At 32.3% G+C, this 17,587-nt stretch overlaps 2 protein-coding genes across 2 annotated transcripts; both read left to right on the top strand.

Annotated features, from left to right (window-relative positions):
- The first annotated feature begins 3,691 nt into the window (after positions 1 to 3,691).
- On the top strand, positions 3,692 to 4,726 carry LOC143251558 (protein FAM200C-like). Its single transcript, XM_076502829.1, has one exon. It carries the CDS (start codon positions 3,692 to 3,694, stop codon positions 4,724 to 4,726), a length of 1,035 nt encoding a protein of 344 aa, XP_076358944.1.
- A 5,500-nt stretch (positions 4,727 to 10,226) lies between these two features.
- Positions 10,227 to 16,846, top strand: LOC143254490 (uncharacterized). Its single transcript, XM_076509663.1, has 2 exons — positions 10,227 to 10,977; positions 16,167 to 16,846. Exon 1 carries the CDS (start codon positions 10,495 to 10,497, stop codon positions 10,966 to 10,968), a length of 474 nt encoding a protein of 157 aa, XP_076365778.1. The 5' UTR covers positions 10,227 to 10,494; the 3' UTR covers positions 10,969 to 10,977; positions 16,167 to 16,846.
- Positions 16,847 to 17,587: the final 741 nt, after the last annotated feature.

Below are 17,587 nucleotides of genomic sequence, written 5' to 3'. Positions count from 1 at the left end.
TATTTCAATGTCACTTGGTTAAACACTTTTCTGGACTTAACTTATGACTTTGGCTATTTTCTTTCTAATTCGTATTGAGTAATAGACGCGTTATTTGCAGTAAATTTTTAACTGTTTTTGAGATAACAGAGTGCGTTCAAGTACTCCACTTTAAAAAATAAAAACATGAGCAATAAAAACTTAATTTATTTTGATTGACATTGAATTTTGACAAAAGTATTATTCGAACCTGCATCTTTTGTCTATCTCTCAGTCATTATTTTTAGTGTATTTATTTATTTTTATGTTTGACCTTTCTTGGTCTAACATTTGTTTGTGTCTTTTAACTTTCTTCTATTTTTTTCTTAGGCCTTTCGACTTTGCCTCTTTCTTACCTTTGTTTTTTAAAAAATCGGTTACTTTCAAAGTAATGCTTAATATTCCAGCCACAATAAAAAAGTGTAATATTTAAAAAAAAGCCTAAACAACAATTGATATGCAAACGTATGACATCATTTTTATTTTGACCTATTACTTACAATTTCAGGATTCGTGAAAATGAAATAGACACTCCTATAACATAGTTTGATTAGTTTTAATATTGTAATAGCGAAACTGCCGCTTCCAACGTTTTTTTTTTTTTCTTCTTGTTCTGAAGACCTGAGAAAGATCTGTAGAAAAGTATAAATTGTCAAGTCATTATTTAAATTAAAATATCTCAATTACTAGGCGCAAGTTAATCACGTTTAAATGATCATGTTACATAAAATCTGCTTTGGTAAAAGGCTTAAAAATATTGACACTATAGTAATATTCAGAGTTAGATAATTATAAACATCAGAAAAATATAGTTCCTGCGGAAAGTTATTGGACCTACGAACTTTTCTGGAGTTGTCTGACAGTTTTACAACAGTGTACTCGTCCTTGACATTCAATAATGTTCACCATGCACGAGTATAACGATTTTATCGAAATTTCAGTTTAAAGTGAGCTATCGTTACAGCATTACATCACAGAGTAGATTTTATTGAAGTATTTCTTCGTAGATTCAGTTATCACAAACGTTCTTTGCTTTTCTTTTGCAATGCTCATGAGAGTTTTGCTGAAGAAAACATATTTAAGTATGTTTTTTTATTGTTTGATATTTTAAACTTACTCCTTTTTGTTTGTAATTTTTACTGGTTAAATTTAAAACATTATTTTTGTGGAAATTGCAGTTGTTTTATTTATTACTCAGATACGGAAATACTGCCTAGTTATAATAATATTACCCATTTATGATCGGTGCAGTAGTATACATCGCAACCTCCATTATAATAAAATAAGCACGTAGAATTCAAATAAAGTTTTGAACGCACTTAAAAATAGTTCATAAATTTTTATACATAAGTGTTTATGAATCGTGTAAAATACCAAATATCGTGTTTGTTTACTTGTGTATCTTGTATTATTTAATTAATAAATGTAATGCATCTTGTCCTCAGAACATAAACATTGTGTTAAAGATTCAACACATTTAATAAAACTATCCCGTTGTAACATTATGATTTCTCTAGCTAATGTATCTTTATCCACTCTAGTCCCTGTAAATAACACCGTTAGGTGTCTTAAATATAGGTTATTTCAGAATAACAATGCTCTATTTGAAATTAATGATATCATAAAACTAATAAAAATTGTTATTATTTTTATCAGTTAAGTGAATTATATTTTAAAATACAAAGGTTGCCAAAGAGAAATTCTTTGTCTGCTAACTACTTAATGGCATTTTCATGGATTATTTGGAAAAGATTATCCATTCATAATGTCAATAATTTGGTTGATACGTTGGTAGTTTGGAGACGCAATGATATTAACTTAAAAATATTAAACAATTCACAATATAACAGTTAATTTATAACTGAAAATGATTAAAATAACCAGTTGACTTTTAACATGTTTTAATAACTAAAAACTCTGATTTTCCCTAAAAATGTAATATTTTTGCAAAACTTTGCAATCACGTCCCTGCTTAAAGAGTCATGTCGCGATTTTTCTCAAAAAGTTGGTATGTACGCTATTCTAACTTAGAGTTTTACATACCTCGTCTAACGATGTTGAACTTTCGAAAGAAATCAACTATCTGAGACATGTGGCCATAGATCTAACATGGACCCTGTTGCAAAACATAACTTGGGGTCCACAATGATATTTTGGTGGTCCATGAAGAAAACCGACTCAGAATGGTTTTTATTATTAAAAATTCAATTTCTGCTGTAATTTTGGTTGGACATGAAAAAAGCTGAAGTAGACATTCAAACGAATTTGGATGTATTTTCTAGATTTTGAAAAATGTCCAGAAAATTGCCTTGAAAGCAATAAAAAAAGAAAAAATAAGTAATAAGAGCTGGTTTTAAATATGCGCCTCAGGCAGTCGGTTCTTTTCCTATTATATTGTCTGTCTGACCTTCGCCCTCCCATACTAATCTCCTCAGGGAATTTATTCCGGAAATACTTCGATCTGTCAAACCCTTCTAGGGGAAAATCTATTAAAATGTCGACTTGACCCAAGCAGTTCACTTCAGTTTAACGTTGAACTCCATCGTGAAAAGGTAAGAGATATTAAAAGTTCCTAGTACAGACATTCTTTCGTATTTTTTTTAATTTCTGCATTTCAATAATGAAAAAACTTATTTCCCAGTATAAAAGTATAAAAAGACTGAAGAGAAAAATGGCAAATTTTTCCCGTTTTGATACAAATTTCAAATATCAATTCATATCTTGGCAGTTATCTGATATAATTATCAGCTTTGAGGAAGTTAAAAATGTCAATGGTGACCCTAATGATAATAATGAATGACTTGTATAGTTTTTTTTAATCATTCAAGTTATTTTAACTATAACATTTCTATTTACCAGTTTTACCTCGAACATTTACCATGCACTCTGTTTCTAAATATGTGTTTTATTTGTCGAAAAATTTCTAAAAATGAATGGCAATATATATAGTTAGATATTATGAAATGCAATAATTGTATTACCAGCTGTATATATATTAATTATATATATATATATATGTATGTACGTTTATATATATATATATTTTTTGCAGACATCCCATGGCTGCTCCAAGTAAAAAGAAGTGCCGACAGTACTCCGTTGAATATTTGTCTTACGGATTTATTCCAACACCACATAATAAAACGAAACCAATGTGCCTCATATGTATGGATGTACTTTCAAATGATAGTATGAAACCTTGTAAACTAAAAATCCATCTAGAAAAGAAGCACACAGGAGAGAAAGATAGAGCAGTAGAATACTTTAAAAAACCTCGTGATGACTTCCAAGCCAGAAAAACAGTGTTTGTTTAATAACAAAGTGTGTAAAATGTGTGATTGTTTACTGGCATCATATGAAATTAGCAAAATAATAGCAAAGGCAGGAAAACCCCATAATGTTGGTGAAACAGTAATTCTACCAGCAGTGTCTGTTATAATTTCGTCAGTTATGAAACAAAATGCAAGTGAAATTACTAATTCCATTCCTTTAAGCAACTCTTCTGTGTCACGACGCATTGATGAAATGGCAGAGGATGTAGAAAAACAATTGATAGCCCATTTGCAAGTGAAACAGTTTGCCCTTCAACTTGGATGAATCCACTTTAAGAGATAATGAGGCCATTTTATTAGCATAGGTTAGATTTAACAATGATGAAGGACCCAAAGAGGAAATGCTTTTTGCTAGAAGTCTTGTGATAGACACAAAAGGTGAAACAAATTTTAATGAAGTTGTTACTTATTTCCAGGAAAACAATATTCCACTCAAAAATATAATCGCTTGTGCTACTGATGGTGCACCATCTATGACAGGCAGATACAAAGGTTTTATTGCACATTTAAAAAAAGCTGTCCCGGAAGTATTTTGTATTCACTGCGTGATACACCGTCAACACTTAGTTGCAAAGAAAATGAGTGCACGTTTGCATGATGCCCTTACTGTCGTAATACAAGTAGTTAACCATATTAAATCAAATTCTCTCCGAGATCGCCTTTTTCATGAATTATGTAAGCAAAATGGAGAAGAGTTTGAGCGGCTTGTATTACATACAGAGGTGAGATGGCTATTAAAGGGGAATTGTCTTCAGCGTTTCATTGCACTTTGGGATTCTATTGTTTCCTTTCTTGCTAACACACAACTTGGAGAACAGCTGCTTGCAAATAAACGTGATGTGTTTTTCTTATCAAATATATTTGAAAAATTGAATTCACTTAATAAACAGCTCCAAGGAAAAGATTCTGATCTGATATCTAGTAAAAGTGCTATTGCTGCTTTTCTGAGGAAACTACAGTTGTATAAGAATAATATCAGGCGTCGTGCATTTGAACAGTTTCCTTGTTTGGCCTCTGTTAGCAGCGATTTGCAAGATGAAGATCTTGCATTATATGGTGAATATATGGAAAATATGCATGAAGATATGCAAACTCGGTTTAGTGACCTACTCATGATGGTTATACCGACTTGGGTTTCAATTCCTTTCGAAGTTAATGTTGCCGAGATATACATATCTTTGCAAGAGTCTCTCATCGAATTACAAAGTGATGAAATAATGCGTGCAAAATTCAAAGATGGAAAGTACAATGTATGGAAGACAAATGATGTTGCTACAAAGTACCCTTTGCTCTGGGATAAAGCACAGCTCTACGCTATTGCTTTTCCAACATCTTATCTTGTTCAATCGGGATTTAGTCGTGTTTCTCAACTGTAATCAAAAGCTCGCAATAGACTTGACATTGTGAAAAGAGGTGATCTTCGACTATCATTAACATCGATGGAACCAGATATAAAGAAACTCGCCGAGCAGCATCAACCACAGGGATCTCATTGAATAAATATGCCTATCTCTTTTTTTTTCTCATCACACACTTAACTTTAACTGGTTTATCAAAAATTTTAACCAGTGTACATAAATAAATGCTGCAGTGAATTCAATTGCCTGAAGAGCTCTGATCTCCATGGGCTTGACCATGGAAGAAACATTATAATATTGTAATTCAAGATATTGGTGAAGAATTATTATCACAATAATTTTTATTATTATTATTATTACTAATTATCATTCTTATCATTATTATTATTATAATTGTTGTAGAATACTTTATTTGCATTAAATTAGTTTTCAGTTAAAAATAAAGCTTAATTATATACTATTTCTTTGATTATTAAAACCTCAAAATTTATATTAGTGAAAAATAGAATATTGTCTTCTTATGACCAATAGTTATGAAGGGGTCTACCAAGAAAAAAAGAAGGGAAAAGGGGTCCATGGGTAAAAAAAGGTTGAGAATCACTGCCATAGATAAAGGATGCAACCCGATAATCGTTAATAAAGCTGTTAACAAGATATCTCATTAAACGAATTGGTTTGATCTCACGGTACTCCAACTGTTTACACAGAAAGACAGATGCATTTGTCTATGCCATTTCCATAATATTTTGAACCGCGGTGGACGGACCATCAAATCGTTCATAAACCTTTTAACAAAATTTGAAACCTTTTTTCTTCAGTGAAAAATAATCTTGAATAAAAATGGAATTTATGGAAAAAAAGATATGAATATAACTGTGTCCATATCGGTCAGGTAACTCTTAAAATCATTCAAAAATGCAATACAAAACAAAAATTACACTCTATCGTGTGTAACAGAACATTTGTATCCTATGAAATGAGCCCGAATTAGCTGTTCGTAAGTGATTACAATGAACTGAGTGTAAAAGAGTCGCTGGAAATAATTAAACACAGAAACTTTAGTTCAATTTTGTTCCTCCAGCTGTACTTAGATTAACATCGTAAAAACACGTATATATTTATTAACAATATATTTTATACATTTATATATGTGTTTGTTGCTTATTTGTTTGTAATTCACGCTAAAGTACAAGAAGACTATATGCACGAGCCATCCTTAATCTCGCAGTGCAAGACAAGAGAGAAAGCAGCGAGTAATCATCATCCACCGCTAGTTCTCGGGCTTCTCTTTTACTAGGAATAGTGGGATTGACTGTTACATTATAACGCCCCACAGCAAACCCGCGATCCTCAAATTGCGAGTCAAATGCCCTAAGCAGCTGGTCATGCTGGGTCTTATATATATATATGTGTGTGTGTGTGTATTGGTTTCGTTTCATTTAGAGAGTTTTATTACAACGATTTTTTTAAATATAGTATAAGAAAATTAATACTTAAACAGTTGAGCAAGATTAAATATAAAGGGAGGGCTCTGAAGAACGTAGCAAATCCAAACCTATGATAAATAACACTTTAATTAATAAAACAAATCAAAGCAAAAATCAAAATTAAATTAAACACGCTGCATAAATTACAAAGATCCCTAGGGTACAGGTTATAATGTGGAATATAAAATGTGTCTTGGGTGTTGGAGGTGACCAAAAAAGTTGAGCCCACACTGTAATATTACACTATTAAATCACTAATTCAAGTTATTAGCAGCACAGTTGGTAAATTATGCTAGCATGGAGTTATAAAAGCCCGTCCAAGTTATCTGAGTTAATTAATATCACACAAGTTTGAATTTATTAAATCAAGAAAACAGTACAAAAATGATATACAAATAAAAAAAACTACATATACAAAACAGTATAAACAATGTGGGCTTATATTGTGCTTCACAAAAAATTATAATAAATTAAATGAAAAGGAATTACAATACAAATTATAAATAATAAATTAAAAAATATAAAGAAAATCAACCATGTTATCTAAATAAACACGTTTTACATCTTTCCAACATCACTAAATCCACCGTAACTACTAATTTTCATACTTCACACAATCCTTTATATGCAATATGGTGTTAATCCGCATGAAAATAGTGTCAAGTTATTAAAACCATCTCATTAAAAACTGAAAATATGTATCGGAAACTTCCTGCAAAAAGTCCTTTATTTGTGCTTCTTTGTCCCCCGCTAGTCCAGCGGTATGTCTCCGGATTTACAACGCTAAAATCAGAGGTTCGATTTCCCTCGGTGGGCAGAGATAAGGTCCTCCTATTTGGTGATTGTGCAGTAGACTAACAACCTACTCACTTAAAAACCAGTCTGTTACTGAAACCGCAAGTGTTTGTGGCCCTATGTTTCTTACAGAATTTGGTGGTACAATTATTATTATTTATTAAATCCATTGAATGTTAATTTGCGTATCAGTATTTCAACATTAATAATGAAATATTGTAATTTATTAGAACTTTTACAAAATCTTAATAATTATGTAGTTATAATACTTTGAAGAATAAAATTATTAACTATTGTATATTTGAATTAGGTAAATTTAAATGTTTACGTGCTATTGTTTTATTTATAATAATTAATGCATTAAACATTTTATAACTAAAACCAAAATTGCAATTAGCATTATCAATGGGAACTATAAAGATATTTTTCTTACAATACTTAAATTTTATTTTTTAAATGATGAAACAATTAAATATTACAGGTATCAGTACAAGCAACATGTATAACAATTACATTTTAAAATTTGTTGATTCCACTTTCTAACTTCACATACCAATTGTCCTTTTTCATACAGTTCTGTTCATTTTCTATGACCCATCTTCGACACATTCTTGCAGTTCCCAATTTGGGAACCCAAGGCAGTATTTCATTACTGTATCAGTTAGAGTGACTTGTTCTGTGATTGAGTTTGTTAGTCAGTTATTGAGATGTCAGTGTATTATTTAGTTATTTTTTATTTGTGATAAGTGAACCTACAATATTTTATTTTTTTTCCCTTAGCTACCAGATACCTTATTTACTATTCACGGTATTGGCTGAATCGTCCAAGTTGTTACTTGTGGTCCCCATTAAAAAGAATTACCGTAGCATGAAAAAACACTGTAAATAGCGACAATGATTTCTTTTCTATCCAAACAGGGTGGTCGCCTAACGGATTGACATCACTTATTGACTTGGGAGTAGCCCTTGGTGACGTAAATAGCGTGTGCGCCTAGAGAAGAAAAAAGTGTTAAATGTGTTTCTATGTTTTTGAGATCTTAGCAATATTTCATGTAGGTTTTAGAGCTCTTTGTTTTAAGTCACTCTTAGACTGAATTTTATTTCGATACAGAACTATCGAGAGATATCTTAAAGGTCTCTCTCTCCAGTTATTCAGAAAAGGTATAAATAAACCATTTGGAGTTTTGCCAAATGTTGGTTATTTTTTTGCTGAATCAACATTTGGCAAAAACTAGAAATAAAATATGACATTCCTGTTAATACCACATTTGAAGCTTTGTGTAATCAATTATGGTTTGTGTTTAAGAGAATGCCCCTGAAGAAGCTATAAAACGAAATGCTGATTGTCTAATTAAATAGGAACAAAATTTTGGGATTATAAGGTTGTTAATTTCTAATATTAGTAAAATCTTTCTTCTTAAAAGAGAGCCTAATATGGCCTGGTGGTTAGAGCGCTCAACTTACAATCTGGGGGTCACGAGTTCGAATATCCGTCACCAAACACTCTCATCCTTTATAACTACTAACAACCATCTGGATGTAAAAAGTCTTGGCTTACCGTCGTTTCGGACGACTTCACACTAATTGGGATTATGGTCATGATAGAACAAGAAGAAAGTTATTTCCTTAAAGACATAGCACGACTGAGGGTATGGCGCTCGACTTACAATATATAGTTTGGGATATAAGCCCGACGCTAAACATGCTCACCATTTCAGCCATGGGGCGTTGTAAAATAGTGGTAAATTCCGTTATGCATTAGAAAAAGGTAGCCCAAGTGATGGCAGTAGATGTTGTCAGGCGGTTGCCTTCTCTCTGTTCAGCAGTTTAGAAGTATGGAAGACGACAGTTAACCGTAACAGTTTTGCGACAAACAAACAAATATTCCTTTAAAGCTTTCCTTTTTACTTAAATATAAATATTACATATTGGATATATTAGATTAATTTTATTTGTAATAGTTCGTCTCAAACCCTAGGTAGAGGGTTTACATGTTGCCTGTAAACGCAGACAATGGTTTATGTGCTCTCATTTATTAATTTGGTTGCTATATCCAACGTTATAGTCACTGGAAGTCACTGTCCCAAATATACGTATGTGGAAGGTGACTTGCGTATTTTGACTCTCTTGGCTACGTGATAAAAAGTTGTAATTTTTTTAAGGAACTAAACAAAGACTACCCGCATCCTATGTCGTTTATTATCTTCTTTTCTAACAATTGGTGGAGAACAGATACACATATCCTACTCAGCTTGTAGAACATTATAAACCTTGTTAGTGAACAAAAATTATCGTTGAGATTCTGTTGAATTTTACTTTAATACAGCTAAATTATTTCTTTATTACAGGCTAGTCTAGCGATTTAAAACTTTGTGTTTAGAAAAAAAATTAAATAATTATATTTTTACAACTGCATTATAGGCAAAAAATATTCTTTATATATTGTGAACTTGAAATATTATATTTTCCATTTTATCTTAAGATTATACATATGTGATGATCTTATGATTCCTGGCTAAATCCAGAAAACACAAAGCTCTTGCTTTAAGTAATCACCACAGCCGGGAACCTTGAACGAAAGGCACTCTTTGACATTGATATAGCATAAAAAGCTGATTTCCTATTTGTCACTTAACGTCCCTGTTTGCCTTTGTTGGTAACCTATTGCTTTTCGTTCTGTTTTAAAATAACTGATTTTTTCAAGTTTACCATAATTCGTTTTTGTTCAAAAAAGTTAAGTTTTCAATAAATTTGGTATCTTAGGTAGTACATTAGTACTCTTAGTGCCTTTAACACATAAAATTTACATAACTTTTTCTTTATTTTGACACCTTGCGTCATTGGCGTTCCTTTAAAATATGTCTTTAGTTAATTATGACATATTTTGTTAATTCTATCTATGATATACGCCCCGATTCATTTTTAAGTGAAAGAAAGATCCCTGCTTGTATATTAGATGTAAAAATTGTTGATATTAAATCTTGGTAATTAGATACTTTTGTACAGAGTAAAATAAGACTTTGTTTTTTTATTTTTAAAAACACAGTGAAAGATGAAAAAATTAAAAAAGGATCGTTTGTTAAAAAAATAATTTTGTATACCGTTATCTGAGCTTATGGTACTTATTATTATATAATGACCGATCTGTATTCGCATATGCGCAGATTTTTGATCATTGACTGTTAACCCTAGATGGCAGCATCGTCATTTCTATGTTGGATAAAGGCACTATTCGAAGAGGTTTTGCGGGAGTATTTCGTATCATATCAAGGTGTTGTTTAATTCTTATACATCGAAAAACGTTTTAACACGTACCTCATAGCTTCAAAGTATGTTTAATTGTTTTATATGATAACCAAGAGGTAAACACTTCCATTTTGAGGATCAAAATTATTGGAATCCTAAAAACCATTCATATTATACTATTTATAGTGATTGAGCACAATTCACAACTGGGTAGACACGGCGTCTTACCGAAGCAAGAGCTACGGCGAATCGTGGAGGATGAACAACAAAGAACAGCAGTCCGCTCCGGGAGGAGAGAAGACAGGCGTTAAATTTGCCAACGAACAGACACGGGCTAAGCTCTATGAAACGAAGAAAAACAAAAAAATCGTCCGACTGATGACTGTCATGGCATACGTGTTTTCTGTTTCTCTAGCTGCTATTGTACTTTCTCTTTATTATGTATTTTTATGGGATCCTGCTATGCAAGGCGATGAAAGGCCAGTCTTGGAGCAACGTATTTCCAACGCCAGTCCCGTAGTTCGTCCATTTCCAATCCTTGAGGAGCAGATACCTGCTTACCACGCCAGTACTAACCCAACCCCAGTCTATGAAGACAAATTTGTGGAAGCAGTAACATCAAAACATAACGATTTTATTACGGTGTCTGAAGGGTCAGCAAATGAAAACTTTACAGAAATTCATAAAATACCTAAAAGGACCAAATTGCAAGAGGTTCAGAATGAAAAGTAATTTTCCCAGGTAGTGAATAAACTTATATAGTTTGTGACTCTAATATATAACATTAATAGCCTCTAGGTAGTAAAGAAAATTAGTTCTTTGAATTCCAAATAATAAAAAATCCACTTTATTTATACCAGTGAATAATATTTTAAATTGATAAATACGTCTTTCCAAAAGAAAATTTACTTACGAATATGAAGTGGGATACTTTTTGTATGATATATATAAAATACTAATTTTGTTGTTGTTAAAAGAGTAATGTAATTCGTGTTTATATATAACATTTTATTATAATAAAGAGTACATAATTTATAACTAAAAGTTAAAATACAAAATGGCTCCTTGATGTGTGTATGCTATAATGAGAAGAACAACATTTTTAATTCTATTAAGTATGTCAATAATTTCAAGTTGCTCTTCAAACAAACTGGAACAGGCTGTTTCAAAAAATGAAAAACGTAGAAGTGACAACAACATGTACAAATAACAAGACAGAAATTTTACACGACTCGAATTAACTCGTTAGAAAGTTGTGATGCTTTCTCTGTTATTATACACAAAACTGATGTGGAGGGTGTCAGAAGTTTGAAGTCTCGCAAGAAATAAAAAATAATTAACACATATGAGAAAAAAAAAGAAGTACCCGCGAAGATACTCGCCGTTAACACTTTACAAAAAAAAAATGCATCGTAATAGTGGTTTACACATTAAGTGATTCGAACGAAAACAGAAGAACAAAGTATTTATTTACACCGAAACAACAAAGTTACTTTATTAGAAAAACAAGCACATCAATCAATGTGTGTGGAAAATGTAGCGAAACATAATACTTTTCATGAACTAAAAAATAGTATTAGAAATGGTCAACAGATATAGAAATGAAGATAAATATTTCATATTTTGATCGTATACATTAATATGATAGTGTAGTAGTAAACTTCGAAGGTAGTTATTTGCTATAATAAAAATACATAGAATTATTGAAACTCAGGCATTTATGTAGATTAATCGTAAGCTATTAAAATTTTCAGTAATAGAATCTTTCAAATGAATATCTTTTGATAAGTTGTTGTTAATAACAAATCTGTACAGATGGTTTAACTGGACCGTACCTGTCATTGAAATCGAATCCCGAATTTTATCTTTTATATAAAATGTTCATCCACTGAAAAGGGCAAAATTAAAAGTGTTTATTTTGGAATTTCGCACAAAGATACTTGAGGGCTATCTGTGCTAGCCGTCCCTAATTTAGCAGTGTAAGACTAGAGGAAAGGCAGCTAGTTATCACCACCCACCGCCAACTCTTGGGCTACTCTTTTACCAACGAAAAGTGGGATTGACCGTCACATTATACGCCCCCACGGCTGGGAGGGCGAGCATGTTTGGCGCGAGTCGGGCGCAAACCCGCGACCCTCAGATTACGAAGCGCACGCCTTAACGCGCTAGGCCATGCCAGGCCTAAGTTAGGAGTGATTATTAAACGTTTTAATGTGGTTTAATTTGTATATATTTTATTATTTGATGTTTCGATGATTGAATAGAAGAAAATAACGGAAATAGTTTTAAATTTCTTAGCAAAAGTATCTTTAAAATTACAATGTACTGTTTGTAGTATGAATGATAAAACTGTCAAAAATTGAATTTCAAGACCTATAAGTATAATAAGTATAGATACATTTTAAGTATGTTATTTTTGCTTTCAACTTTAGTATTTTATGGAGGAAAATCTAATTTTTATCTCATGTTTATTAAAGTTTTGTTTTTTTTTACAAAAAATGTAATGTATAAAATATTATAATTTGGTCATTTATTTAAATGATGTGTTATTTTATTAATTCAGCATAACATATTTTTGTCTTTGGATATACTCGTTAATTCGGTTACATGTTAGGCTTTATAAATTTGGACCAGTTACTTGAAATCCCCAGTGGCACAGCGGTATGCCTGCGGACTTATAACGCTAAAAACCTGGTTTCGATACCAGTGGTGGGAAGAGTACGACTAGCTTATTATACAGCTAGCCCGGCATGGCCAGGTGGTTACGGCGTTCCAGTTGTAATCTGATGATCATGGGTTCGAATTCCCGTCACACCAAGCACGCTTGCTCTTTCAACCGTGGGGGCATTATAATGTTACGATCAATCCCACTATTCGTTGGTAAAAAAGTAGCCCAAGAGGTTGCGGTGAGTGGTGGTGACTAGCTGCCTTTCCTCTAGTCTTACACTGCTAAATTAGGGACAGTTAGAACAGATAGTCCTCGTGTAGCTTTGCGCGAAATTCAAAAAACAAATAATTATGTAGCTTTGTGTCTAACTTCAAACAAACAATCAATTCCTTGGAAGTGTTCTAATTTATAGAATATCATCATTATAGTGATTTTTCATTTTATGATATGAAATAAGTTTTATTTTGTTGTTGTTTTAAATTAAGCACAGAGCTACACAATGGGCTATCTGTGCTCTGCCCGCCACGAGTATCGAAACCTGGAATTTAGCGTTATAAGTCCGTAGACATACCGTTGAGCCACTGGGGGGCAATAAGTTTTATGATTCTGTTAGTTTTATCAGTCTTTATGTGTGTTATGTTTTGCGAAGCTAAGATACCTCAGTCTCTATTATGACATATCCCTAAGATAAATCTAACGACGTGTGTAATAAAACAACATGAAACTGTAATTACCGAATGGCTGGCATGAACAAAGTAAATCATAATTTGGAAATGTGAGTTACCTTGCATATGTGCCAGTTGTAATAAAACAAGTAATGTTTTTGTATCACTTCGTTTATACATCACGAATAGCACCATTAGTAATTGGATCGATTCTCTTGTTTTGGTAGAATTTCTTGTTTTACGAAATAAAATTAAAGCAACTTGAGCAAAATTCAGTCTTTAAGTGTGAGAAATGTTCTACATGACGACATATAGAGAAAAAAAACTCTAAATTATCGAAAATGGAGTCAACACGATGTGGTACAATTCATTCAAGAACAAATTTAGAATATCAACAGTTACAGGATAAGCAATAAATAAGTATCATGTAAGCACTATGTAGGATTTCTCACTGATTTTAAGAACTGGATGGTTCTTCTGTGGATGTTTCTTGCAAGTACCCAAGTAAATCTGTATAATGCCGAGTTCATATTAATCGATGTAAACTGCTGATTACTTACTTTCCTAAAGCGAGTAATATTATGAGCTTCCTTCACCTGGTCAGGCACTCGACTAGTAATATGATGGTCGCAGGTTCGAATCTCCATCGCACCAAACATTCTCGCCCTTTCAGCCGTGGGAGCGTTATAGTGTTACGGTCAATCCCACTATTCGTTGATAAGAGAGTAGCCCAAGAATTGGCAGTGGGTGGTGATTTCTAGCTGCCTTCCCTCTAATCTTACACTGATAAATTAGGGACGGCTAGTGCAGATACCCCTCGAGCAGCTTTGCGCAAAATTAAAAAAACAAAAATTGTTTAACCTAATGTGTTTATTAAGTTATCTATTACTTAAATCTATACTTCGAGTATTGGCGAAGTTTCAGAGATACTCTGAATTTAATTATTGTTCGACGAATGACGAGCGCTTAAAGTAATCGCCTTTATTCTTTTACCAACACTAAGCTTCGATTAAGAAAACCTTATAAGAGTTTCACCTTGTTGTCAGGTTACGTTTGTCTGTCTTCCCTGTTAAAGATTTCACACATACACCATTCTTTACGTTATTTATTGTATTGAAACGAATGATTGCACGAAAAGGGTTGCTGAAAAAACACGTGCACAAAATTAACTTAAACTTCGACTTATATGTTTGTAAGTATGTATTAGTAAGTAACGAACTTATTGCTTCTTAGTGAATCAGACCTTTCAGCTCATTACATTGGCTAAATCTCAAAATCAATTATTTTAAATAACCATTAAAGTCATCAGTATACATATATTAAAATTTAATAGACGAAGAGTTTTATTTCAGATACACGGTGCTAAAGTAATTTTTATGACAAAGAAATAAAATTAAACGGTGTTGTTGTTTTTTACCCAGGAACGGGTGATGTACAGAGGACTGTAATGGCAATATGTAAATAAAAATATTATCTTTAAAGTTAAAGAACAAATCAAAAATAACTTTCTGCAGCTGTACATATTCTTCATTACAATTACAGTCCGGCCTGGTCAGGTGGTTAAGACACTCGACTCGTAATCTGAGGGTAGCGATTTTGAATGCCCGTCACGCCAAACACGTTGTCCTTTCAGCCGTGGGGGCGTTATAATGTTACAGTCAATCCCACTATCCGTTGGTAAAAAGTAACCCAAGAGTTGGCAGTGGGTGACGATGACTAGCTGCCTTCCCTCTGATCTTACACTGCTAATTTAGGGACGGCTGGCGCAGATAGCCCTCGTGTAGTTTTGCACGAAATTTAAAACAAACAAAGCCATCATAGTTACTTCCATAGATGGTTACATATGAATTATGTTTTTGTCTTCTTTCAAATACGTATTAGGGTTGCGTATCTCATTAAAGTAGTTGATATGACACGTATCCAGATATTGATACCTTGATACGATACATACCTAGATGCAAAAGGCTCACCAACAATTTTGTCTATAATTTATTATCTATGTTAATAACATTGTTTTAAGTAATTATTTCACAATGTATAGTGCTCTTTTCAAATTCTCAGCTTTGATAAACTAAGTGGCAGCTGGCAAGAGAAGTAAAATAAGTTAATATCTATGTTTTCATATTGTTAATTTGTTATGATACTTTGCATGAAATATTTTTGATAAAAGAAAGAAGACAACATGTAGTACTCATCTTTCTATATTGAATCATTATTTTCTAACAAAAATACTTTATTATAAATTCTGATTTTTTTCTATACAAACGATTTGTAATGTTTATTGAAAGCTTGCCAAATTTCGTAAAGACACGTAAATCGTATCGATATAAACCTATCACGGCTTCACGATAAAATACTCGTGTCGTTTTACTGTTTCACCACTCTATATATATATATATAAATATTTTATGTGCCTGTTGGAAGAAATAAATAAATGGCTCATTATTAATTAATGATAAATTTTACCTCAATATTTTAATGATGGACACTTCATACGTTTTCTTCAAAGACATGAAACTAATCACCTACATACTCTATGACATAAATATACTTTAGCCATGGATTACTGATGATATAAAGTATTTTATTTTTACCAGGTTGGAAGGAAAGAACTGAATGAACCTTAGAAGTATCGTTTGTCGATATTTTCAGGTTGTCTATGTACTGAAACTGTGGACCCTGAAAGTGAAACGTCAACTACAAAGCTTGTGAAGGTAGTTTTTAACGAGTAGGGTAATGTAGTTCTATTGATCGTCGGTCCATCAGTATGAACAGCTACATAGCTGCTCAGTCATGGGAGAGCATTGTATGAAACATAACAAAAGACGACAATGGGTGTGAAACAACAACATGACTTATGCTTACCTGTTCATCTCTATTTGTATAATGAACATAAATAACATCCAAGTTTAACAAATTACTTTAGCAATGATGTTATTCCTGAATAATTGAAAGCTCAAATAAATATAATAGTACTGATTAAAATTTATGATGATACCAGACATGTTCTTGAAAGATTGTGTGGATACATAAGTTTAATGTAAGATTAAACATAAGTAAATAATTTATTTATTCGTATATTAATATATATAAACTGTGCTAATTTACTGATCCGCATGAAATTATTTTTCAACGTGTTAATGAGAAATAAGTTTGAATAATTTATATGCTTGTAACATTTTTTTTATATACAGGTATACAAATTCAACTGTCTGCTTTACATTCTGTGTAATATTGTACAACCGTTGTTTAGGAATAAAATACTAAAACTATATTACATTTAGTGTTTAAAATGTCTTTACAGTTATAGTAAACAAAGTGGAATTATGTCTCCCCGTGGGACAGAGGTAAGTCTTTGAATTTACAAGAGTAAATGCTCGTCCTTTCAGCCCTGGGGGCTTTATAATGTGACGGTCAATCCAATTATTCGTTGGTAAAAGAGTAGCCCAAGAGTTGGCGGTGGGTGGTGATGACTAGCTGCCTTCCCTCTAGTCTTACACTACTAAATTAGGGACGGCTAGCGCAGATAGTCCTTGTGTAGCTTTGCGCAAAATTCAAAAAACAAACAAATTACCAACGATTTTAGGTATTATTGCCAAAGATATTTTCCTTTCAAAATTATGCAGTTAGTAGGCCTCTAACAGTTGATATAATTCTTTATATTTTTATTTTATTTTTGCCCTGTTACCTCTCCATATATATATATATATGTAATTTTTGTTATCTATATATTTATACATCACTGACAACATTGCGTTTTTGGGTTAAAGACGTTTAAGTTTATCGTGAAGTAATGTTGTTATGAACACACTGTACAATGTAAGTCAATAATATTATAAGATAAAGGGCCGCTACAATCTTTTACACGTCTAAATGAAATATATAGTAATTTTTGGAATAAACATCTTCACTATGATTTGTTTATTTGAATTTCGCGCAAAGCTATAGGAGGGCTACCTGCGCTAGCCGTCCTTAATTTAGCAGTATATGGCCAGAGGGAAGGCAGCTAGTCATCATC

This window comes from Tachypleus tridentatus, chromosome 6 (genome assembly GCF_004210375.1).
Source record: "Tachypleus tridentatus isolate NWPU-2018 chromosome 6, ASM421037v1, whole genome shotgun sequence".
NCBI lineage: Eukaryota > Metazoa > Arthropoda > Merostomata > Xiphosura > Limulidae > Tachypleus > Tachypleus tridentatus.
The sequence above is the reverse complement of the archived record's forward strand: the minus strand, read 5'-3'. Positions and strand labels throughout refer to the sequence as shown.

Bases quoted from the DNA above. Each gene is read 5' to 3' on its own strand.
- LOC143254490 (XM_076509663.1), top strand. From the start codon at position 10,495: ATGAACAACAAAGAACAGCAGTCCGCTCCGGGAGGAGAGAAGACAGGC.
- LOC143251558 (XM_076502829.1), top strand. From the start codon at position 3,692: ATGCTTTTTGCTAGAAGTCTTGTGATAGACACAAAAGGTGAAACAAAT.